Source organism: Castor canadensis, chromosome X, assembly GCF_047511655.1.
Source record: "Castor canadensis chromosome X, mCasCan1.hap1v2, whole genome shotgun sequence".
Lineage (NCBI taxonomy): Eukaryota > Metazoa > Chordata > Mammalia > Rodentia > Castoridae > Castor > Castor canadensis.
Genome location: NC_133405.1, coordinates 143,588,191 through 143,615,351, shown reverse-complemented (window position 1 = coordinate 143,615,351; position 27,161 = coordinate 143,588,191). Strand labels below are relative to the sequence as shown.

At 36.4% G+C, this 27,161-nt stretch overlaps 1 protein-coding gene across 4 annotated transcripts in view; it reads right to left on the bottom strand.

Annotated features, from left to right (window-relative positions):
- Window positions 1-27,161, bottom strand: part of LOC141419719 (eukaryotic translation initiation factor 2 subunit 3-like) — a 57,530-nt gene that overhangs the window by 27,700 nt on the left and 2,669 nt on the right. For all 4 annotated transcript variants that reach the window (XM_074063192.1, XM_074063193.1, XM_074063191.1 and 1 more), the window contains 8 exons: window positions 26,547-26,674; window positions 26,335-26,456; window positions 22,383-22,477; window positions 19,322-19,480; window positions 17,381-17,515; window positions 16,733-16,827; window positions 16,255-16,399; window positions 13,554-13,723 (listed from right to left, as the gene is read on the bottom strand). In XM_074063192.1, coding sequence (XP_073919293.1) covers window positions 13,554-13,723; window positions 16,255-16,399; window positions 16,733-16,827; window positions 17,381-17,515; window positions 19,322-19,480; window positions 22,383-22,477; window positions 26,335-26,456; window positions 26,547-26,674 — 1,049 coding nt within the window. The remainder of the gene's footprint in view (window positions 1-13,553; window positions 13,724-16,254; window positions 16,400-16,732; window positions 16,828-17,380; window positions 17,516-19,321; window positions 19,481-22,382; window positions 22,478-26,334; window positions 26,457-26,546; window positions 26,675-27,161) is intronic.

Here is a 27,161-nt window from a genome sequence, read left to right as displayed (position 1 = left end):
AAATCCCCAGGAGTGCCAGTGGGGCCACCTTCCCCGACCACCCTTAAATGGTAACTGACGGAGGGAAAAACCTCCAACCCGGGAACCAAGACAGCAAGACGCAACTAGTGCCCACAAAACAGAGTGAAAAGAACCCGCTGAAATACAGCGGGAAAAGGCAGTCGTTCACTAAACTATGGGAGGCAGGGCAAGGAAAGCGATGTAGCCGCGGAGGGGCGGGAACACGAATCTTCATCATGGCGGTAAGAGCGCAGCAGCCTCACGGAGCAAACACGCCCCTAGGCGCGTACACGACGCCGCGCCAAAACTCTGGTGCCGGACAGTTAAGGCGACGACGCCGCAGGCTGCTCTCCCACCCCCTCTAACGGGCTGTAGTGGTATTTTTCTGTCCAAATAGCATTCAAAATCCCGGCTCCCCCTCCCGGCAAACAAGTCAGCCATCATACCGACCCCCCCACACCCCTGCGACCTCGCCACACCCCCGCACCAGGCGCCAAGTGGCCGCCATCTTGTCTCCCCTCCCCTCCCTCCCCCATATTTACATAACGAAAATCTGCCCGGCAGGCCTGCGGCCTTCACTTCACGTTGTGGACTTAGGTTCCCGGCCAGGCCTCCCCCCGTGTGGTGCCACAGGTTGGTCACGGAGCCGACCCGCGATCAGGCGGCCGCCTCCGGGACAGCAGGGCAATCCAATCCCAGCCCCCGCCCGCTTACCGAACGCGCCTCCACCGCCACTTAGAGCATCCGAGCACCTTTCCGGGCCTAACTGCGGCCTGCCCAGGGCCTGCTCGGCGTCGCGTGCCATGCAGTCCGGCCTAGCATGGGAGGTTGTCTTTACGGGCCGCTGACTAGACCGCCTTGCGCGCACTGGGACACACGGCCGTCGCGGCAACAGGAAGTCACCAGTCTAGCAGAAGGGCGATCAGCAACGGTAGCGGGTGCTTCAGGCCGGCCTTTCTCTGGAGCACTGGGCCGGACTCCGGTGGTGGGGCGGGCGGAGGGAGGGAGGAGGGGCCGAGCTCGGAGCTGACAAAAAGCGGCCCAGCTCCGCGGCATGGGCCCGCCGTCAGCACGTCACGTCACCACCCGGGAGAGACCCAGGAAAATGCGGAAGGGTAGATGGGCAGAGGCACCCACTGGGCAAGGTGCGGCGAAAGCACGGCCGACCTGACTCACAACGTCTTTTCCTCCTCCGCGCTGCTGTTCGTCCACCACACACCTAGCCGCCTCCTTCGCCATAGAAGCCCGCGAGGAGACCGAACCCGCGCAGGCTACGCACAATGGTCTTGGGTCTGGACCCAAGGGTCTGGTTACCCAAACACCTACCACATTTCCGTGCGGGTCTTGGCCTAGTTACCAGCTCCAGAAGTTTTACAGGTTTTCCTCCCTCCCTACAATTATATGAGTTCTCTTCATTTCTGAGCTTGGGAAATACTTAGCAACTTTTGCCGTCCCAAGCTTCACTCAACATCAAGTAATCTTTGAAATAAAAATGGAGCAAGGAGAGACGGGTTATTCAAAGTATACTAAGTTTAAAGTTTTAAGTTTCACTAAAGTAGATACCTTAAAGCAACTGAGGCCAATAGGAAAAGGGGACCAGGAACTAGAGAAAAGGTTAGATCAAAAAGAATTAACCTAGAAGGTAACACCCACGCACAGGAAATCAATGTGAGTCAATGCCCTGTATAGCTATCCTTATCTCAACCAGCAAAACCCCTTGTTCCTTCCTATTATTGCTTATAGTCTCTCTACAACAAAATTAGAGATAAGGGCAAAACAGTTTCTGCGGGGTATTGAGGGGGGGAGAGGGAGGGGGCGGAGTGGGTGGTAAGGGAGGGGGTCGGGGCAGGGGGGAGAAATGAACCAAGCCTGGTATGCACATATGAATAATAAAAGAAAAAAAGAAAAGTTTTAAGTTTCAGTCTGAGAGCCCGATGAGGAAAACGTATATTCCATATTCCTTAACAAATGTAGCAAGTAAAACGTGGATTTTATTACAATCTTATGTCGAAGTCATCTTTGGTAACGGAAATGTGATTTGATTAGACACTTTCAAAATCTTATGCCTTGCATTTTCACTAATTTTTTTTTTTTTTGAGACGGTCTGTCCATGCAGGCCCAAGTTAGTATCAATTTGGCGATCCTCCTTGTCTTAGTCTCCTTACTGCTGAGTTTTACAGACCAGAGATACTATGACTGGCCTAAATACTTTTATCTTTCATAGTCGAGATCCAAACTACACTTGACAGTTGCTAGCAATAAAAAGTAAAAATGGTGTGGTGTTACATTCTGCTACATTTAAGTAGTAGATATGAATGTTAGAAAGTATTTTAAACGTATATAATGAGTCACATTTATAAATACAGAATTTTCTACCATACTTGTTTTTGAAATAAAATTAGGTAACTTAAAGTCGTACTTTTAGAAAGTCTTTAGAAAAGGAAAACCAAAGTTGGAAGAAATCATTGAAAATGTACTATATGACTTAAGAAATTTTTTATTTTTTGTCGAGTTAATTCTTTCTTTAAAATGCTGAAACGAGAGAATTCCAAGATGGCGGCTAGAGGGAGGAAGCAGAAAGCGAGCCTCCTATAGTGAAATCTTGGAGAGACGCTGGAGACACACTTTGCAGGCATAATCACCGAGAAAAGGCATAACTTTGACCCCTCCACATCTCCAGCCAGCGCAGAGAATCTCCACTTCACGTTAAACGGAGAACCGAGGAGGCCCCCGGGCCGCCAGTGGCCGGCGCCCATACGGCTTGGGAAGACGCGGACCAGGTGAGCTTCGCGGTACCGCGGTTCCCCCACAGACAAGCCTGGGCCAGAGCAGCATAGCCCCCTGGACACACTGACCTCCACCCAGGAAAAAAGAGAAACTGAGTACTAAGCAATAAGAACAGTTAAGACACGCTGGAAAGAGGGTGGGGCGCCCTGAGCGCTGAAGATTGGGGGAAGGGAATCCTTCCCGGGACTGTAAATAAACGAGCCGGGCGGGACGGAGAGGCTCTGGCGGGAGCGGGGCGTGCCCAGCAACCAGGAGCGGGGACGCTTGTGAGAGGAGGGAAGACCCACTTCCCACGTGAACTGTAAATAAACACGCAGGCCTGACAACGCGGGGCAGTGTCGCCTTTCCCAGTGCTTGGAAAGGGGAAAGCCTGTAGCTTTGCACAGGAGAACTCTGAGCAAACAAAGCCTGTGGGACCAGGTGAGTGCTAAGCTCACCCCAGAGATCTGCATAAATAACGCCGCCAGCTACAGGCTGAGAGCAGCAGGCAGGCGAGCCACAGTTGCAGATACCACTCTCAGAACTGCCTCCAGACGCTTTTTTTTCTTTTTCTCCCTACCTTTGATGAGAGAACAACCGAATTACACCTGCAAGCCGAAAAACTTACTGAAACTGTATTGCATTTGAACTGGGGACACTTGGTGGGGCTTTTTTTTTTTTTTCCTTCTGTGTGTGTGTGAGTGTAGTTTTGTTCTACTTTATGCATCCCCTTTGATGAGACAACTACAGAACAACATCTGAGGCACCAACTCCAGGACTGGAGATTAAGACGGACATCCAAATTATTAAGACTGAAATTGCATTGCATATAAACTTGGAAGTTTTTTGTTTTTTGTTTTTTAATTTCCTATTTTCCATTTTATTTTAATTCATTTTTATAAATAGATATTACTTTCATATACTTATTTTTTATTTTTTTTATCTTTGATTTTCAATCCTCTCTCTGTCTCTCTATTGTCTGTTCAGCTTACTGTCGATTAGTACACTAACACTCCCTGTTTATACCTTTGAAACTCTCTTGTCTGATACCTTGTTCTGCTTTCTCCCTCTTGTCTGTATATTTGTTTTCCCCTTTTCTTTAACTTCTTGCTTTCCATCCCAGCTCACTCTTCCATTCTCAATATTACCATTGTTATTATTACAAGCTAGAAAATACTTAATTACACACAGTACAGGGACAGTAACAACACCAAGGACAATGACAGGAAGACAGAAAAAACAAGGAAACCAGTTTCCCCACAGCAAAAAATTAGTACAGGAACCAGAGGGGAATGAAGAGAACAGAAACTCAGAGCCAGACTCCAACAAAATGAAGATAAACTATGCCAAAGGACCCAATGAAGCCTACAAGAATAATTTAAAAGAAGACATACTACAAGTACTCAATGAGAATTTTATAGAGATGATACTGGATAGGGTCAACCAAAATGTACAGGAGACACTCAAGAAATTCCAAGACAATAAAAATAGAGAATTTGAAAAAGCAAAAGAAGAAATAAAGGAAACCATAGAAGCACTGTATAAACACCAAAGTGAAAGAGAGAACACAATGAATAAATGGATAAATGAACTCAGGACAAAAATAGACAACAATAAAGAAGAAAACAGCCAGGATATGGAAAACCTCAGAAAAAAGAACGAAACAGAACTGCAAAACAAAACGGAAGGCCAATCCAGCAGAATAGAACAAACAGAAGACAGAATCTCAGAACTTGAAGATGAAATGGTAATTAAAGGAAAAACCGAAGAACTATTAATTAAACAACTCAAGACCTGTGAAAAGAAAATGCAAGAACTCACCGACTCCATCAAAAGACCAAACTTGAGAATCATGGGCATCGAAGAAGGAGAAGAGGTGCAAGCGAAGGGAATGCGTAATATATTCAACAAAATAATAACGGAAAATTTCCCAAATCTAGAGAAAGATATTCCCATACAAATGCAAGAGGCCTCCAGGACACCAAACAGACCAGATCAAAATAGAACTACTCCACGACATATCATCATTAAAACAACAAGTTCAGAAACTAAGGAAAGAATATTGAAGGCTGCAAGAGAGAAAAAACAAGTAACATACAAAGGTAAACCCATCAAAATCACAGCAGACTTCTCAACAGAAACATTAAAAGCAATAAGAGCGTGGGGTGAGATCTTCCGGGCACTGAATGAAAATAACTTCAACCCCAGGATACTCTACCCAGCAAAGCTATCATTCAAAATAGATGGAGCAATAAAAGTCTTCCATGATAAGCAGAAACTAAAACAATATGTGACCACAAAGCCACCATTACGAAAGATTCTGCAAGGGATCCTGCACACAGAAAGTGACACCCAACTTAACCATGAAAAGGCAGGCAGCACCAAACCACAGGATAAGAAAAAGCAAGACAGTAGAGAGTAACATCAAGTTAGGTACACACAATCAAACCTTCAAACAACTAAGATAACTAAATGGCAGGAATCACCACATACCTATCAGTACTAACACTTAATGTTAATGGACTTAATTCACCCATCAAAAGACACTGTTTGACAAAATGGATTAAAAAAGAAGATCCAACAATTTGTTGCTTACAGGAGACTCATCTCACCGACAGAAATAAGCATATGCTTAGGATGAAAGGCTGGAAGAAGATTTACCAAGCCAATGGCCCCCGAAAACAAGCAGGAGTAGCAATACTTATCTCTGACAAAGTATACTTCAAACCTACATTGATCAAACGAGACAAAGAAGGACATTCCATACTAATAAAAGGGGAAATAGACCAAAAGGAAATAATAATCATCAATCTGTACGCACCCAATGTCAACGCACCCAATTTCATCAAACATACCCTAAAAGTCCTAATAGCATATATAAACGCCAACACAGTGGTTGTGGGAGACGTTAACACTCCATTATCATCAATAGATAGGTCATCCAAACAAAAACTCAATAAAGAAATCCAAGATCTAAAATATGCAATAGATCAAGTGGACCTAGTAGATGTCTACAGAACATTTCATCCAACCTCTACACAATATACATTCTTCTCAGCAGCCCATGGAACCTTCTCCAAAATAGATCATATCCTAGGGCACAAAGCAAGCCTCAGCAAATATAAGAAAATAGAAATAATACCATGCATACTATCTGACCACAATGCAGTAAAAGTAGAACTCAACAACAAAAGTAAAGACAAAAAACATGCAAACAGCTGGAAACTAAATAACTCATTACTTAATGAAGAATGGATCATCGATGCAATAAAAGAGGAAATTAAAAAGTTCCTAGAAGTCAATGAAAATGAAAACACAACCTACCGGAACCTATGGGACACAGCTAAGGCAGTCTTGAGAGGAAAGTTTATAGCCATGAGTGCATATATTAAAAAGATTGAAAGATCCCAAATCAATGACCTAATGATACATCTCAAACTCCTAGAAAAACAACAACAAGCAAATCCCAAAACAAATAGGAGAGAAATAATAAAAATAAGAGCTGAAATCAACGAAATAGAAACCAAAAAAACCATACAAAGAATTAATGAAACAAAAAGTTGGTTCTTTGAAAAAATAAACAAGATCGATAGACCCCTGGCAAACCTGACTAAAATGAGGAGAGAAAAAACCCAAATTAGTAGAATCAGGAATGCAAAAGGGGAGATAACAACAAACACCATGGAAGTCCAGGAAATCATCAGAGACTACTTTGAGAACCTATATTCAAATAAATTTGAAAATCTAAAAGAAATGGACAGATTTCTAGATACATATGATCATCCAAAACTGAACCAAGAGGAAATTAATCACCTGAATAGACCTATAACACAAAATGAAATTGAAGCAGCAATCAAGAGTCTCCCGAAAAAGAAAAGTCCAGGACCTGATGGATTCTCTGCTGAATTCTATCAGACCTTTAAAGAAGAACTGATACCAACCCTCCTTAAACTGTTCCATGAAATAGAAAGGGAAGGAAAACTGCCAAACACATTTTATGAAGCCAGTATTACACTTATCCCAAAACCAGGCAAAGACACCTCCAAAAAGGAGAACTATAGGCCAATCTCCTTAATGAACATTGATGCAAAAATCCTCAACAAAATAATGGCAAATCGAATTCAGCAACACATCAAAAAGATTATCCACCACGACCAGGTAGGCTTCATCCCAGGGATGCAGGGGTGGTTCAACATACGAAAATCAATAAACGTAATAAACCACATTAACAGAAGCAAAGACAAAAACCACTTGATCATCTCAATAGATGCAGAAAAAGCCTTTGATAAGATCCAACATCATTTCATGATAAAAGCTCTAAGAAAACTAGGAATAGAAGGAAAGTTCCTCAACATTATAAAAGCTATATATGACAAACCTACAGCCAGCATTGTACTTAACGGAGAAAAATTAAAACCGTTCCCTCTAAAATCAGGAACCAGACAAGGATGCCCACTATCTCCACTCCTATTCAACATAGTACTGGAATTCCTAGCCAGAGCAATTAGGCAAGAAGAAGGAATAAAAGGAATACAAATAGGTAAAGAAACTGTCAAAATATCCCTATTTGCAGACGACATGATCCTATACCTTAAAGACCCAAAAAACTCTACTCAGAAGCTTCTAGACATCATCAATAGCTATAGCAAAGTAGCAGGATATAAAATCAACATAGAAAAATCATTAGCATTTCTATACACTAACAATGAGCAAACGGAAAAAGAATGTATGAAAACAATTCCATTTACAATAGCCTCAAAAAAAATCAAATACCTAGGTGTAAACCTAACAAAAGATGTGAAAGACCTCTACAAGGAAAACTATACACTTCTGAAGAAAGAGATTGAGGAAGACTATAGAAAGTGGAGAGATCTCCCATGCTCATGGATTGGTAGAATCAACATAGTAAAAATGTCGATACTCCCCAAAGTAATCTACATGTTTAATGCAATTCCCATCAAAATTCCAATGACATTCATTAAAGAGATTGAAAAATCTACTGTGAAATTTATATGGAAACACAAGAGGCCACGAATAGCCAAGGCAATACTCAGTCAAAAGAACAATGCAGGAGGTATCACAATACCTGACTTCAAACTATATTACAAAGCAATAACAATAAAAACAGCATGGTACTGGCACAAAAACAGACATGAAAACCAGTGGAACAGAATAGAGGATCCAGATATGAAGCCACACAACTATGAGCAACTTATCTTTGACAAAGGAGCTAAAAATATACGATGGAGAAATAGCAGCCTCTTCAACAAAAACTGCTGGGAAAACTGGTTAGCAGTCTGCAAAAAACTGAAACTAGATCCATGTATATCACCCTATACCAAGATTAACTCAAAATGGATCAAGGATCTTAATATCAGACCACAAACTCTAAAGTTGATACAGGAAAGAGTAGGAAATACTCTGGAATTAGTAGGTATAGGTAAGAACTTTCTGAATGAAACCCCAGCAGCACAACAACTAAGAGATAGCATAGATAAATGGGACATCATAAAGCTAAAAAGCTTCTGTTCATCAAAAGAAATGGTCTCTAAACTGAAGAGAACACCCACAGAGTGGGAGAAAATATTTGCCAATTATACATCAGACAAAGGACTGATAACCAGAATATACAGGGAACTTAAAAAACTAAATTCTCCCAAAACTAATGAACCAATAAAGAAATGGGCATGTGAACTAAACAGAACTTTCTCAAAAGAAGAAATTCAAATGGCCAGAAAACACATGAAAAAATGCTCACCATCTCTAGCAATAAAGGAAATGCAAATTAAAACCACACTAAGATTCCACCTCACCCCTGTTAGAATAGCCATCATCAGCAACACCACCAACAACAGGTGTTGGCGAGGATGCGGGGAAAAAGGAACCCTTTTACACTGTTGGTGGGAATGTAAACTAGTACAACCACTCTGGAAAAAAATTTGGAGGCTACTTAAAAAGATGGACATCGATCTACCATTTGATCCAGCAATACCACTCTTGGGGATATACCCAAAAGACTGTTACTCCAGAGGCACCTGCACATCCATGTTTATTGCGGCACTATTCACAATAGCCAAGTTATGGAAACAGCCAAGATGCCCCAGCACTGACGAATGGATTAAGAAAATGTAGTATCTATACACAATGGAATTTTATGCAGCCATGAAGAAGAATGAAATGTTATCATTCGCTGGTAAATGGATGGAATTGGAGAACATCATTCTGAGTGAGGTTAGCGTGGCTCAAAAGACCAAAAATCGTATGTTCTCCCTCATATGTGGACATTAGATCAAGGGCAAACACAACAAGGGGATTGGACTATGAGCACATGATAAAAGCGAGAGCACACAAGGGAGGGGTGAGGATAGGTAAGACACCTAAAAAACTAGCTAGCATTTGTTGCCCTTAATGCAGAGAAACGAAAGCAGATACCTTAAAGCAACTGAGGCCAATAGGAAAAGGGGACCAGGAACTAGAGAAAAGGTTAGATCAAAAAGAATTCACCTAGAAGGTAACACCCACGCACAGGAAATCAATGTGAGTCAATGCCCTGTATAGCTATCCTTATCTCAACCAGCAAAACCCCTTGTTCCTTCCTATTATTGCTTATACTCTCTCTACAACAAAATTAGAGATAAGGGCAAAATAGTTTCTGCTGGGTATTGAGGGGGGGAGCGGGAGGGGGTGGAGTGGGTGGTAAGGGAGGCGGTGGGGGCAGGGGGGAGAAATGAACCAAGCCTTGTACGCACATATGAATAATAAAAGAAAAATGAAAAAAAAAAAAAAACAAAAACAAAATGTACAGGAGACACTCAGGAAATTCCAAGACAACAAAAATAGAGAATTTGAAAAAGAAAACAAGAAATAAAGGAAACCACAGAAGCACTGTATAAACACCAAAGTGAAACAGAGAACACGATGAATAAACAGATAAATGAACTCAGGACAAAAACTGACAACATTAAAGAGGAAACCACCCAGGATATGGAAAACCTCAGAAAAAAGAACAAAACAGAACTGCAAAACAAAACGGAAGGCCAATCCAGCAGAATGGAACAAACAGAAGACAAATCTCAGAACTTGAAGATGAAATGGTAATTAAAGGAAAACCTGAAGAACTATTAATTAAACAACTCAAGACCTGTGAAAAGAAAATGCAAGAACTCACCGACTCCATCAAAAGACCAAACATGAGAATCATGGGCATCAAAGAAGAAGAGGTGCAAGCGAAGGGAATGCGTAATATATCCAACGAAATAATAACGGAAAATTTCCCAAATCTAGAGAAAGATATTCCCATACAGATGCAAGAGACCTCCAGGACACCAAACAGACCAGATCAAAATAGAACCACCCCACGACATATCATCATTAAAACAACAAGTTCAGAAACTAAGGAAAAAATATTGAACGCTGTAAGAAAGAAAAAACAACAAACATACAAAGTTAAACCCATGAAAATCACAGCAGACTTCTCAACAGAAACATTAAAAGCAAGAAGGGCATAAGGTGAGATCTTCCCGGCACTGAATGAAAATAACTTCAACCCCAGGATACTCTACCCAGCAAAACTATCATTCAAAATAGATGGAGCACTAAAAGTCTTCCATGATAAGCAGAAACTAAAACAATATGTGACCACAAAACCACCACTACAGAAGATTCTGCAAGGGATTCTGCACATAAAAGTGAAACCCAACTTAACTATGAAAAGACAGGCAGCACCAAACCACAGGAAAAGAAAAAGCAAGACAGTAGAGTGTAACCTCAACTTAGTTACACACAATCAAACCTTCAATCAACTAAGAAAACTAAATGACAGGAATCACCACATACCTATCAGTACTAACGTTTATTGTTAATGGATTTAATTCACCCATCAAAAGGTACCAATTGACGAATTGGATTAAAAAGGAAGCCCCAACAATTTGTTGCTTACAGGAGACCCATCTCATCAACAGAAATAAGCATAGGCTTAGGATGAAAGGCTGGAAGAAGATTTACCAAGACAATGGCCCCCCCAAAACAGGCAGGAGTAGCAGTACTTAACTCTGACAAAGAAGACTTCAAACCAACATTGATCAAACAAGATAAAGGACATTCCATACTAATAAAAGGGGAAATAGACCAAAAGGAAATAGTAATTATCAACCTGTATGCACCCAATGTCAACACACCCAATTTCATCAAACATACCATGAAAGACCTAAAAGCATATATAAACGCCAACACAGTGGTTGTGGGAGACTTTAACACCCCATTATCATCAATAGATAGGTCATCCAAACGAAAAATCAATAAAGAAATCCTAGATCTAAAATAAACAATAGATCAAATGGACCTAGTTGATGTCTACAGAACATTTCATTCAACTTCTACACAATATACATTCTTCTCAGCAGCCCACTGAACCTTCTCCAAAATAGATCATATCCTACGGCACAAAGCAAGTCTCAGCAAATATAAAAAACCGAAATTATACCATGCATACCATCGGATCACAATGCAGTAAAAGTAGAACTCAACAACAAAAGTAAAGACAAATAATATGCAAACAGCTGGAAACTAAATAACTCATTACTTAATGAAGAACGGATCATCGATGAAATAAAAGAGGAAATTAAAAGTTCCTGGAAGTTAATGAAAATGAAAACACAACCTACTGGAACCTATGGGACACAGCTAAGGCAGTCCTGAGAGGAAAGTTTATAGCCATGAGTGCATATATTAAAAAGACTGAAAGATCCCAAATCAATGACCTCATGATACATCTCAAACTCCTAGAAAAACAAGAACAAGCAAATCCCAAAACAAATAGAAGAGAAATAATAAAAATAAGAGCTGAAATTAATGAAATAGAAACCAAAAAAAAACCATACAAAGAATGAATGAAACAAAAGTTGGTTCTTTGAAAAAATAAACAAGATTGATAGACCCCTGGGAAACCTGACTAAAATGAGGTTAGAAAAAATCCAAATTAGTAGAATGAGGAATGCAAAAGGGGAGATAACAAGAAACACCATGGAAGTCCAGGAAATCATCAGAGACTACTTTGAGAAGCTATATTCAAATAAATTTGAAAATTTTAAAGAAATGGACAGATTTCTAGATACATACGATCATCCAAAACTGAACCAAGAGGAAATTAAACACCTGAACAGACATATAACAAAAAATGAAATTGAAGCAGCAATCAAGAGTCTCCCCAAAAAGAAAAGTCCAAGACCTGATGGATTCTCTGCTGAATTCTATCAGACCGTTAAAGAAGAACTGATACCAACCCTCCTTAAACTGTTCCACGAAATAGAAAGGGAAGGAAAACTGCCAAACACATTTTATGAAGCCAGTATTACACTTATCCCAAAACCAGGCAAAGACACCTCCAAAAAGGAGAACTATAGGCCAATCTCCTTAATGAACACTGACGCCAAAATCCTCAACAAAATAATGGCAAACTGAATTCAACAACACATCAAAAAGATTATTTACCACTACCAAGTAGGCTTCATCCCAGGGATGCAGGGGTGGTTCAACACACGAAATTTAATAAATGTAACAAACCACATTAACAGAAGCAAAGACAAAAACCACTTGATCATCTCAATAGATGCAGAAAAAGCCTTTGATAAGATCCAACACCATTTCATGATAAAAGCTCTAAGAAAACTAGGAACAGAAGGAAATACCTCAACATTATAAAAGCCATATGACAAACCTACAGCCAGCATTATACTTAACGGAGAAAAACTGAAACCATTCTCTCTAAAATCAGGAACCAGACAAGGATGCCCACTATCTCCACTCCTATTCAACATAATACTGGAATTCCTAGCCAGAGCAATTAGGCAAAAAGAAGGAATAAAAGGAATACAAATAGAAGGAATACTACTCAGAAGCTTCTAGACATCATCTATAGCAAGGTAGCAGGATATAAAATGAACACAGAAAAATCATTAGCATTTCTATACACTAACAATGAGCAAACTGAAAAAGAATGTATGAAACCAATTCCATTTACATTAGCCTCAAAAAAAATCAAATACCTAGGTGTAAACCTAACAAAAGATGTGAAAGACCTCTACAAGGAAAACTATACACTTCTGAAGAAAGAGATGGAGGAAGACTATAGAAAGTGGAGAGATCTCCCATGCTCATGGATTGGTAGAAACAACATAGTCAAAATGTTGACACTCCCAAAGTAATCTACATGTTTAATGCAATTCCCATCAAAATTCCAATGACATTCATTAAAGAGATCAAAAAATCTACTGTGAAATTTATATGGAAACACAGGAAGCCACGAATAGCCAAGGCAATACCTGACTTCAAACTATATTACAAAGCAATAACAATAAAAACAGCATGGTACTGGCACAAAAACAGAGTCACACCAGAGAACGAATGACACTACAGAATTTATTACTGATATTTACTGATCCTCAAGATTACAGTATCTTAGAGAACTTTTAGTCAAAACCAAGATAACCCACTTCACTTGTACAGTTTAAAAAATCTGATAACCATAACTACATTAACATACAGAAGTGTAAAGGGGTTTGATAATTTCCCATCTCTCACACTACATCTTAGGAAAAAATATACACATGCCATTCATACTTCTTTTTAAAACATTTATATTTAATTATGGCTGGTTGCCTTATAGAAATTTTTTTATTCAATTTCCTTTAATTGAATTTTCCACTTTAACTATAAAAAAAGAATGAAATACAAAACTGGTTACATCATGGAACAATACTGTTTGTGGTTTTGAAATAGGAAGTTCTTACCTTTGCAGCTTTTTTGTCTCCTTCTGTACGTACACCTAGGAGCCGTCTAAGTAGGAAGAAGGAAATTTCCAATTCGGTAAATATTTCAGGTAACGCTCCAACTGTACCAAGAACTTGTCCAACCATTCTGTCAGCTCGGCATAATGTTGGGTCAATTTTTGTCCCAACTCCTGATATGAAATATAAGACATACATATTCCTACATTTTATACATTAAAATGCATGAAAAGATAAACATTTTAGTCAAATCAGGACAGCCTGAGCTACCGCCCAAGCAAGTTCTACCTTCTCAAAAGTCTGAAAATTAACCAAAGGCTTAAAGTGATGTGAGAAAAGTGCTCATTTTAGGAAAATGTCTTAATCTTAGTATCAACAATGAGGTCTATGACAGTTTTCACTTGAACTAGTCCGAGAACTGTCCGTGAGATCAATGTCATCACTAAAAACTGAACATACATTTTTTTGTGATGAAAACCAGCAGACTTGAGAGCAACTGAAGGAAGTTATTTCTAGAAATCATTTAAAGCTTCATTCCCAGGTTCCCACTTTCAAGGCTAACTATATGCTTTTTCAAGTATGTCTGAAAGATCTTTTTTGAAGGTGAATTCATGCAAATAACTGAAAGTAGTAAGAATAAAACTAGAGAATGAGTGTTGAGACAACACAATAATCAAAAAGGAATTAACTTTCAAATAAGATGTCAATGGGAACTGACATACTCGTGCAAATGTAGAAGACTATGTGAGTGTGCAAGGAGAGAAGGCCTGAAATTCTCCTAACGTTAACATTATGACAAGCTAAAAATAAATGCTAAGACAAACGTGAACTGCCTGGATGGGTACTGAAAACACACCACGACATTCAGCCAGGAATGAGACTCATTAGCTCTAGATATTAAGAAAACTCTCTTAATCCTAGCTTGAAGATTAACCCAACCAAGAATATACAGTGACCAACATGAAAACAATACAGATGTCAGTTCAAAAATGTCACTAACCAACTACCAGAGGGACACAGTAACTCCTCAGGAGTAGAGAGAACCTGTAATTAGTCATTATGCTACATTACTTAAAATGTTGTCAACAGAAAATAATGAAACATGCAAGGGAGAAATATAGTCCATGTTATCAAATCAAAGCAATTTTAAAAATAACCATCCCTGAAAAACTAGATCTAGAATTACCAAAGACCAACTCAATATATTTTAAATGTACTCAAAGGACTCAAAAAAAAAACCTCACATTTGAACTAAAGCAAAGTATGACAATGATGTCTCACCAAACAGTGAACATTAAGAAACAGAAAGTACAAGAAAAACCAGGCATTCCAGAGTTGAAGTATGTAATATCTCAGATAAAAAATGTGCCAGAGTTATTCAACAGCAGGAGGAAGAATAATCAGCAAATCTGAAGAAAACAGTGAGATTATGTAGTATGAGTAACAAAAAGAAAAAGAGAATGATCAGAGCTTCAGAGATCTACAGGACACTACCAAATACATCAATACAAGTAAAATAAGTCTTAGAGAAAATGGCCCCAAACACAGTCCCAAAATTATTTATTTATCGTTGGGGGAAGTAGAACTGGGAGTTAAATTCAGACCTCAAACTTGCAAGCATTCTACCAATGGAGCCCTTTTTGCTTTAGCTATTTTTCATGTAGAGTCTACCACATTTGTACAGGGCTGGCCTAGGCCATGGTGATCCAACTTTCAGTCCCCTATGTAGTTAGAACCACAGACAGACCCCACTTCACTGCTTTGTGGACTGATATGGGGTCTTGCTGACTTTTAGCCTAAGCTGGCTTTGAACTACAATCTTCCCAATCTCTGCCTCTCCACAAGCTGGGATTTCAGATGGGAGTCACCAAATCCAGCCCTGATTTGATTTAAAAAAGAAAAAGAAGGGATGGTGATTTGTGGGTGGGGTAGGGGGATAGAAAACAACACAAGCTACACATTCAAAAAGCTCAGCAAACTCTAAGTAGGATAGACACAAAGAAATCTACAGAAATATATCATAATCAAATTGTTGTCTCACGGACAAGGTAGATTTTAATAAGATTAACAAATTTCTCACAAGAAAACACAGAACCCAGAATGCCTCCATGAGATGATATTTTTAAGGTAATCAAAGAAATATATAAATACAACACCCAACACCATAAACAAACTTGTTTTAATCCAACATTTTCTTCTTTAATTCAAAGGTAAAAATCAATAAAAACTCACAAAATCTTGCCATTCCCGTACAGTGTCATGCACTGAATAGAAAAAGACTAAAAACTCCACAAATTACTTCAGCAATACCAACAGAAATTATTTGTACTGTCAGCTTCAATATAAATATATCTCATTTAGCTATTTTTGAGAAACTGCAAAAATGTACATCATATTACAATGTGTACAACAAACTGATCAACTAAAAACTAGATTACAGTGACATATTTTAAATGCTAAATCACATACTAGATTATTGCTTAAAAGTTATACATAAAACCAAAATGCATTCTTTTTTTATGAATGCATTTTCTTAGGAACATAATCATCATATAATGTAAAATCAACAACTCAAGAACATGTATATACGCCTACTCCACTTTTTCATATTGAATTAAAATATCGAATTATAAATAACTCAGTTGCCAGAAAAGATAACATAAAACCAGTAATAAAAGTTTATGGATAAGAGTAAAATTTTTACCAATAAGACCCCCTGGAGCAGCATACTGAAGATCATTGTGTTCTGCAAAAAGTGATACAATTTTGGAGAAAATTGGTTTACACATCAGTTTTCCTTCACTATCTTTGGAAACAATGCCAGGTCTGACTTCTACCTCCTGTCCAACCTGCAACATAAAAAAAACACCTCACTTTTGTGGGATCCCAATGACTATTTAAATCTAAACAGTCTTAACGAGGTAGAGTACTAAACTGAAAAAAGCACTTTTATTTGCAGTCTCAAACACTATTGGGCAAGAGTAAAAATAAGAACAGATTTTTAAGTTACAACTCCCAAATTTAAATATTTACCTATAAGAAACCTACCAAACAAAAGACATATTCCATTTAAAAGACAACAGAAAGCAAGGTACTTTCCTTAAGAAAGTGACTTTTTAGATTTCATTGTATCACAACTTTTTGGAAGGTTAAGAAGAAAAAGAGTTTAGAATACAGTTTACCTTCAATACTCCTTTTAAAATACTACCTCCAGCAACACCCCCTTTAAGGTCATCAACCTCACAGCCAGGCTTATTAACATCAAAAGACCTAATAACTGGGTAAAAGAGAAAGATCATTTCCTGAACAAAATATAGTAAGCATGCCTTATTTTATAAATTTATTAAAAGTGTAGTCAAAATAATAAGCAAAAAAAATTAACTTTAAATTCCCCCCACATTCTACAGTTCAGTTGATGAGAAGCTATATCACTCCATTATTGTCAGCTGTGTTTAAATCATTATGTGATTGCTGAGTATTTCGTTGTCCTGAACTTGTGAAAGTATGCCTCCCTAAATGCAAACCATGCCTAAAAAAGCAAGAAACAGTTAATGTCCTTAACTAAAGCGATAAAATGAAAATGTGAAATCTATTGAAAGATGACAGTTCTCTGGAGGAAGTCGAGCAGCATTTGATATAAATGAATCAGCCGCTGCAGAAAAGTAATGAACTCTATGCATCCTGAGAATACAAGGTTTCTTCCTCAGAGTGGTCTCCTTTGTAACAATATACCAGTAAAAACCAAGCATATGCAATAAACAACTTTAGAAAGAATCAACAACATTGAAAGTTGAAGTCAACAGCTAAAGGGCAAGATGTTAAGTCCTTACCAATAAGCCGGGGTTCTGAGGTGAAGTCTCTAGGAGGTACTGGAATTTTCTTTACTATATACTCACAGACAACTTCAATATTATATTTCAGCTGAGCAGAAATTGGAATAATAGGAGCTCCCTCAGCTACTGTACCTATATGATAAAAGTTAAAATGGATCAATATGTCAGTTTAACAAATTATTTTTCATATCTGCTATAAAAAACAGCTGTTAAACTTTATACAACAGCTACCTAAACATTCCCACATGTTAACAGAATTATTCTGTTTAAAAAAATTCACAATACTCTTTTTCCATCTAAAAATGAATTCTATTTAAGAGAAAAGTTGTTTTCAGTATGTATAAAAAGCCAATAAAAGTGAATAAAATAATATACATGTAGCCACTATCAGCAGAGAAACTTTGCTAATTAAAAAATTCTCTGTAACATCACATAAGATAAAATGTGGAGGTAGGGTATATAAGGATGTGTACTTAAAGTTTTTGAAAGATGGGGGGGTGAGAGGTAAAGGGGTAAGGAAGAGTAATGGACCAAAGTATACTCACAATAGTCATACACTGAGAAACCTCTTTGAACATCAACTTAAATATTAATAATGAAAAACAGATTTGTAAAATAGGTAAACTGTAAATGGGAAAGGTACTACTAAGAGCAGGGGGTGAATGAAAGAAATTGAGGTGATGGTATATGGTTAATGGACTTTATATACCGTTATGAAACAGAACTAAAAAACCTCTTGCAATTGCTTTTAGTGGGGTGGGAAGGAGCCTGAGGGGGAGAGACAATGGATGCAATGTAATAATGTACAACATAAGTCTAATTCGAATTGTCACTATGAATCCCCCCAAGATGAATATATCCTAACAAAAAATTTATTTAAAAAAAAAGAAATTAACAATTGACATTTGAGGGTTGTTGGTTACAGAGGTTAGTCAACACTAATTTAAAAAATTTCCAAATCATTTCATTTATTAAAATATCAAAAAATGTCAAATAACAAAAAATAGCAAATATCAAAAAAAACTGATTTTTTTTTAAAAATAAATTTTTATTTTTAAAAATAAAAAATAAATTTTTTTAATTGGTTTATTAAACACTGCTGGTGGTCAGATGCCAGTGGCTCATATCTGTAATACTCGTTCCTTGGGAGGCTGACACTGGGAAGAATTCAGTTTGAGGACCGCTGAGGCAAAAAGTTTGTGAGACCCCCTCCCCATCTCCAAAATAACCAGAGCAAAATGGACTAAAGGTGTGGCTCAAGCAGCAAAGCATCTGCTTTGAAAGCATAAAGCCCTTAGTTCAAACCCCAGTCCCACCCCCAAAAAAAAACAGGCAAAATTATTGACAAATGGAATTGACTACACATTGTAAGGTATTAGAAACCTAACTTCTTTTATTTACCCTCTAATAGGCTGAACTCAAAGACAGCATTTCTAACAAGTAAAATAAGAAATCAAATGTCAGAAATATCATGCATCACATCTTCTTCCAAATGAAATAATTATTATTCATAAACATGAAAAAAACCATTATAAGTTCCTCTTCTGGAAATACTCATGAAAAGAAATAATGTTCGAATCAAAAGAAAGCAAACATACATGTTTCAATTTACTATACAATCTGTGGTGGTAATCATTCTAAAATATAACATCATTTATAGCTGAAAGCTACAAAGTATATCAAATCCAGAAACATTTCAAAGTTGCCATACAAAACAAACATGTTAAACAGTATATAGAGAAATAGAACTAAACCATCATAAATTCATTTTAATGACATATTACTTAAGATATCTGGAAAAAATATCTATTGAATGTTTCTCACTTTTCTGGCAGTACTGTTGTTTAAACTAAGGGCTTCACAGTTGCTAAACAGATGATCTCCTGTTTCAGCCACACCTTGAGCCCCAAAAATTTCTTAAATATTATGGCTTCTTACCTTGTACAAATGCAAGGATTTGCTCATACTGTTCTTTTGCCTGACTTTCTTTTACCAAATCAATTTTATTCTGCAGAATCAAAATGTGTTTTAGCTTCATAATTTCTATGGCAGCCAGGTGTTCAGAAGTCTGAGGCTGAGGACAAGATTCATTACCAGCTAAATTGATAAAAAAACAAAAATTAAAAAAAAACCAACAGCAGTTAATAAAAATTAGTTGGCACCTAATGAGAACTTTAGCTGTACCATCAAAGGCTAATTCATAGACAGCACACTTACGTGTTTTTGTGTGCTCCTTTTTATAAACATTGCCTGATTTTCTTTGATCCTTTGGTTTTCTTTGATCCCTCTTATGTCTTTTAACCTCCATCACTAATCCTAAATGCAGTCTTGGGCTCATTAACTTTGGTTTCTTAGAGTATTCTCACAGCTTTGCTCAGGCTTAACATATTCTGTCAGTATTTAGATTTGGGGATTATTCTGGCTCATTCTAGCCAGGAACATCCAACTGTTCTTGGTCCATAAGTTACTTAATAAAGTAACTTAAGTGATTTATTAAGTGATTATTTTCCACAGTTAATTACCAAGGAGGTTCTCCATTATTACCATCTTCTTGGAAATTTCTCATTTTAAGTGAGCCCTTGAGGGCTTCAAACCAAAACAATATTAATACAAACGATGGGATTTCCTTTTTTTAAATTAGGTTACAAGACTCTGGCTTTTGATTGCCTCAAAAAAAGCAGCTCACATTATGAAGGCAGCTAAGGGAGAAATTGATATAAGAGAAAGCCAAAGCCCAAGAGAACTTAAAACTAGACTCTGTAGAAAAAGGTAAGTCTTGAGTTAATTGCAACTCTTTCTGGCGTGTTTATTGTACATACAACCTTGAAAAAGACTTGAAGAGCTGTACCAAAACTCATTTACTATAAAACTGAAACTGCAGAAAATCTGTGACTTTCAGCAAAAGTACATTTAAAAGTACTATGTTTTACTATCATTCAAAATAGATGGAGCACTAAAAGTCTTCCATGATAAGCAGACACTAAAACAGTATGTGACCACAAAGCGACCACTACAAAAGATTCTTCAAGGTATTCTGCACACAGAAAGTGAAACGCAACATAACCATGAAAGGACAGGCAGCACCAAACTACAGGAAAAGAAACAGCAACAAAGTATAGAGAGTAAGGTCAACTTAGGTACACACAATCAAACCTTTGAACAACAAAGAAAACTAAATGACAGGAATCACCACATACCTAGCAGTACTAACACTTAATGTTAATGGACTTAATTCCCCCATCAAAAGGCACCACTTGACGAAATGGATTAAAAAGGAAGATCCAACAATTTGTTGCTTACAGGAGACCCATCTCACCAACAGATGTAAGCACAGGCTTAAGATGAAAGGCTGGAAGAAGACTTACCAAGCCCATAGCCCCTGAAAAAAGGCAGGAGTAGCAATACTTATCTCTGACAAAGTAGACTTCAAACCTACATTGATCAAATTGACATAAAGAAGGACATTCCATACTAATAAAAGAGGAAACAGACCAAAAGGAAATAATAATTATCAACCTATATGCACCCAGTATCAACGCACCCAATTTCATCAAACATACCCTGAAGGACCTAAAAGCATATTAACTCCAACACAGTGGTTGTGGGAGACTTTAACACCCCATTATCATTAGTAGATAGGTCATCCAAACAAAAAGATCAATAAAGAAATCCAGGATCTAAAATGTACAATAGATCAAATGGGCCTACTTGTCTACAGAACATTTCATCCAACTTCTACACAATATACATTCTTCTCAGCAGCACATTGAACCTTCTCCAAAATAGATCATATCCTAGGGCACAAAGCAAGCCTCAGCAAATATAAGAAAATAGAAATTATACCATACATAAAACAATGCAGTAAAAGTAGAACTCAACAACAAAAGTAAAGACAAAAAACATGCAAACATCTGGAAACTAAATAACTCACTACTTAATGAAGAATGGATCATCGATGACCATGTTTGGCTTTACGCTCCAAAGATTATCTTCTCCAATTTCTAATGTTCAATATGCCTGGTACTGTACTTATGTGCCATGTTTCTAAAAAAGTATACTCTTGGCAAATTAATCATTTGCCTTTCTCCACCCCAAAAAGGGTTGGCCTTTGCCTTATGCTTCTTAAAGATAACCATGTCCGTCCTTGATAGAGTTATACTTACTTAGGCCTGGGGTTCACTGTCAAATCAGGTACAGGCTGGTCATGCCAGAAAGACCAACCATGGGATTTACTGTGAAGACTTGCAATTATGAAGTTATCAATTAGAGAGTCAACCAATGGGCCTATCAAATGGGAATTTCACTAAAAATTCTATTCAGATCATCTATTCTTCTTGGCAATTATTCATATGTACTGTCACACAATGCTAAAAAGGTAATCTCTGCCTCCACAAAAAGAAAGCTACACAAGCCTCACATGTGTAACACTCCCAGATACTACCTAAGCATTTATTTTTTCTGTGAATTGATCTTAATCTGAATTCATTCCCTGTCATAAACCACAACTGTGAGTACAGTATCCTTTAGTGTTTTCTATGCACTTCTAATTTATCATTGACAGTTTACACAGGGACATGCATTCTTCCCAAGATTCAAACAGATCCTGATTTTACATTCACAGATGAAGAATGGAATATAATAAATAAAGGCATATGTCAATACTGTGATAGAATGCACAGCCACTGAAGAAATATACCTTTTTTTACAAAAATTTCTAAATAAAACAATGTATATAACCTCATATGAACAAGTGAAGAAATATATGCCATAAACCTTAGAAAACTTTTATTTCTTGCATGCTACCATACAAATTCTGATGAGAGTTCACCTTGCCTAGTATTTTATAACCCTGACTGGCATGAATATTGTTGTGGTAAATTCTTAGAAAATTTCTAATTTATGTAATCTTAGGGTCCTTAAAGGTCTAGGTTCACTTTTAAAAATTACATCTTAAGACTGGGATATACATTGATTTGTCAAAAAGAACTAATGCTTTTACCTATCAAAAGAAGAGCAGCGTCCATAACTGCTGCACCATTCAGCATAGTAGCCATCAAAATATCATGGCCAGGACAGTCCACAAAGGAAACATGTCTAAAAATGAAGAAAACTAATCAATACTTTCACAAATCAAAGACCTTTATATTTACATCACTCTGAAAGTAACTTGAACAGTGACAAAAAACTTGATATATTTAGAAATTTTAAAATGAGATTACTAGTTAAACTAAATGACAATCATTAAAACCCAGATTAAAATTTAGTTATCTGCAGATGTTTTCCAAATAAATAAGAACATTTGCCAAATTCAAAGTGGTTATCCTTTACAGAACATACTGGGAGTAACACTTATTTAAGAGATAAATCTAAATAACTGTAAGAATTATGTGTATTTTATTAACCGATTTTCTGATTAGCTGTTTCGGGAAAAAAAAAATGTTGAAAATGGTCAATTTTCTGTTTATTCCAGTCCCTAATTAGCAGTGTGATTTACAAGTATTTCTTGAAGATGACAACTTTGTTTTGATCTTTCATGAAAACATACCAATTTTTTTCTTTTTGAGTCACCCATTAGAGTAATATCAGAACACTACAGTTCCTTCTAAGTTACATCTAATCCAAAAGTTAATCTTCAAATGTATGTATATTTTGAACATTAACAGTCACTCATTGGTATTCATGAAGGATTGTTTCCAGAACCCAAACTCCTCTGAAATATAATAACTGAAGATACTCAAGTACCTTATCTAAAATGGAATAATATCTCTATATAAACTATACAACCCTCCCACATACATTACTCTACCACCTATAATACAACATGTTATGTAAATAATTTTTATTCTGTGTTGTTTAAAGAATAAAAACAAGTATACATACATTTTCATTTTTTTTCCTTCAAATTTTTTGATGTGAGGTTGGCTAACCTAAGTTTGAACTTGGAACAAAGTTCATTATGCTCAAAATCTGAGCAAACAGTTATAAATGAGTATGTCTGAGTATAATACATGAGGTTTAAATTTACTTTTTTCTTTTGCCTATAGGCATTTAACTAATCCAGCAACATTTCTGAAAAGTCTATCCTTCTCCACTGAATTGCTTTTGTATCTTTGTTGAAGATCAATTAATCATACTTGTGGTTTCTCTATGGGCTCTATATTCTCCATTAAGTCCTTCCTTTACAAAGTATTAGTTTTGTGCAAGTTATGTAAATTACATCATGTAGATCAAGTCCACCTATTTTTTATTATAACTGACTTAGCTATTCTAGTTTATATCTCACATTTCAAATAAATTTTACAGTAATCTTACTAAAACAACAAAACACTTAATGGAATCTGATAAGAATCATACTAACTACATGAAAAATTGACCATTAGCATCTTTAGTCCAGTTCAGTTACCAAATTCATGACTACAGTGCGTCTATTTCAATCTTCTTTTGACTTCTGGAATTAATTTTCACAATATGACTTCTCTGTATTCTATACATGCTTTAATATTTTTGAGTTTTCTTTTAAAAAACTGCATACTTAATTTTCATGTCCATGCATTCATTGCTAATATACAACTATGATCTTGCATCTTATAATATTCTGAAATCTAAGTTTTTCTTTGTATATACTCTCCAAATTTCTACATAAACATGTCATTGCCAAACAAAATTCTTCTCTTTAATCTGTCTTGTATTTCCTTTTTGTGCTGTAAGACATAGTACCTTTTCTTATCACATATAAAAACAATGCAAGCAGTTATCCTTGCTTCGTTTCCAGTTTAGGGAAAATATTCAGTATTTCACTATTAATGTTAACTGCAGTTTTCCTGTACAGGTTTTTTATAAAGATGAAGAAATTCCTCTTTATTCCCAGTTACCAGAATTTGATGACTATTCAATAAACAGTTCAATAATTTATGTGAAGATGTTTTTATAGTGTATTTATGTGGTATATTAATACTGAATGATTCCAAATTCTAATCAGCCTTGCATCCTTGGAACAACCACTTGGTTGGCATATTTAATCACTGTATATATTACTGGATCATATATGCTAATATGTAAAAAATTCTTTGTCTACCTGCATAACACATTGATCTCTCTCTACTTTTCTTTCCATTTTAGTCCGGCTTTGATAGAAGATATTCAAGAAAAACTGGTAAGTGTTCCCTCCTTCTTCTATGTAGAGTATGTGTTCTCTTACTTAATGCTTAGTAGAAGTATCCAATAAAACCATTTAGGCTCAGAGCTCACTTAAAGACCTTTAAAAAAAACAAACAATTTCTTTCATAGTAGGTAAGATCTGATAATGTTAATATTTGGAGAACTCAATCCAATTATTTAACTAATTAATTGTCCAGATTTGTTCACAAATCTATTTTTCCTTTTAATTATTAACTATTGTTTCATTCTTTACAACAGCAATTTGGCTTCTTTTTCCTATCAGTCTGCTAGAGAAAAATAACTTTCAGTTTCACTGATTTCCTCCACTGTATTGTTGTGTTCAATTTCATTAGTTTCTTAATATTTATTCTGTCTTTTTTTGTTTTAGGTTCATCTAGTTGTCCTTTTTCTAATATCTTAAGTTGGGAATTAAAGCTTTTACATTTACCATTCAAAATAAGCTTTTAAATTTCCTTCTAAGTATGCTTAGCTATATCCCATAAATTTTGACTTGTTGTTTTGTTTTTCATTCAGTTGAACATCACTGGCTATTAGGAAACTATAAACAAACTGACAGTGAAGCAAGAAACAATGATACCAGGAAGAGGGGAGAAGGAAGGTAAATATGATCAGAGTATAAGATATACACAAAAATGCCACAGTAAAACCAAAGACTTTGTACAATTAATACATGCTTTAAAAAAAAAAGATAACTAAGAGATGGGTTTGGTGGGGCACACATGTAATACCAGCACAAAGGAGACTGAGGCAGGACAATTAATAGAGGCCTGCCTGAGGTACATACAGATACTCTATCTCAAGAAAACAAAAACACAAAGATTGACAGTGAGATTACTGCAACACATAAAAGAAGAGCTAAAATTATGATAGTTTCAATCTGAAATGTTTGTAACAATGAAAAACTGAATCTCTCATTCATACATTTTTGACAGACATAGCAACTCTACAAAAGTAGTTTGGCATGTTTTATTTAAAAAGCAAGAACAAAAAACCTAAGCATATACTAATTATACAACCAGCAATTATACATCTAATTGCATATCCCTCAGAAATTTGGTATGTCTATGCAGAAACATGTACCCAACTAGTCTTAGCAATTTTTAAATAGCACAAAACTGTAATCAGTCTAAATAATCTACAGTATTCCTTATACAAGCACATGACAGAGAACTATTTAATAACAATAAACTATACAACAGTAACTAGGGTAGAGTGCAAGGACATTATATTAAATGAAAACATAACACTCTTCAGTTGGTAGAGCATGTGCCTAGCATTAGTGATGATACTAACACCTACATTATCACTTGTAGACATTAGTGTTACTGTTATGAAAAATCAGGACAGAATAGGCAATCACAACCCAAAAATAGGAAAACAAACCCAAACATTAAAAAGAACTAATTAAGGATGTGTTTTTCTTCTTCTACAAAAGAAACAAACAACAGAAGTGTGGAAAAAGAAACCATCAGATCTAGCAATTTCAATCATCTTATATATTAATTCTTTAAAAACTTCAATATATGTACTTAAGCTAGATTTTTTAAGTTTGCTTTTCAAATTACATTTATTATAGGCAATAACAACATTTTCTTTTAAAAAGCTATGAAACATCTACTATAAACTGTTACATTGCTTGGACAAATGATATTGTTCAAGGTCTCTTAACCATATTTTGTCAGATGAATCTACATTAATAATCATTTAACAACTCCATTAAATATGTAACAACTTAGAACAAGAAAAAAGTGTATTTGCACAAAAGTAATCACCTGACTAGTCTGAAGTTCCCTTTGGTCCCTGGGATATCTGTAGGAAACTCATCAGGTGTACTACTTCCACAAGACTTATAACATTCTGGCCGAGGACAATTTGAGTCATCAAGTTTATAAATCTGAAAGTTTTAAAGGAAACACTGAAATTATGTGCATTTTCAAGAATTAAAAGTAAAAAATTGTTTGTAGTTCCACAATTCACTGTTTACCTTGGCGTTAGCATATCCAAGCTTAATGGTAATATTTCTTTCTAGCTCATTTTTGAATCTAACAGTGTGAACACCAGAAATAGCTTTTACAACTGTGGATTTCCCATGAGCAACATGACCAATTGTACCTATAAAAAACAAAATAATATGCTCCAATTACAACAAATACTTCAGAATTACAAAAGTTACAGCTCACTGTAAATACATATATCAACCAATACTGATTTTTTGCTTTTCCTCCCACTGAGCATATCTTTTCTTTAAAATCTTGTATGACGCAGGCCAGAAGACAACTTTTCATACCACTGAACGCCTTATTCAAAAATCTAATATAAGCTATTCAACTTGTTAATCTAAATAAATATCAGTTTCAATTAAACTAAGCACTCAGTGAAAGCTTCACAAAATTTTGTAGGCTAAGCAACTTTACAGTAGTTTCAAAGTTGGATGTCATGTATAGCAATACCTGTTACACACACAAAAAACCCTCAAATTCAAGAAACCCAGAAAACAATCTCCAACTAATAATAATGATTTTTAAGAGAGATATATATTCCTGTGACTTTTTATTAACTTTGTGTCTTAATAGGTTCTACTGCTTGTAAAAATACTAAT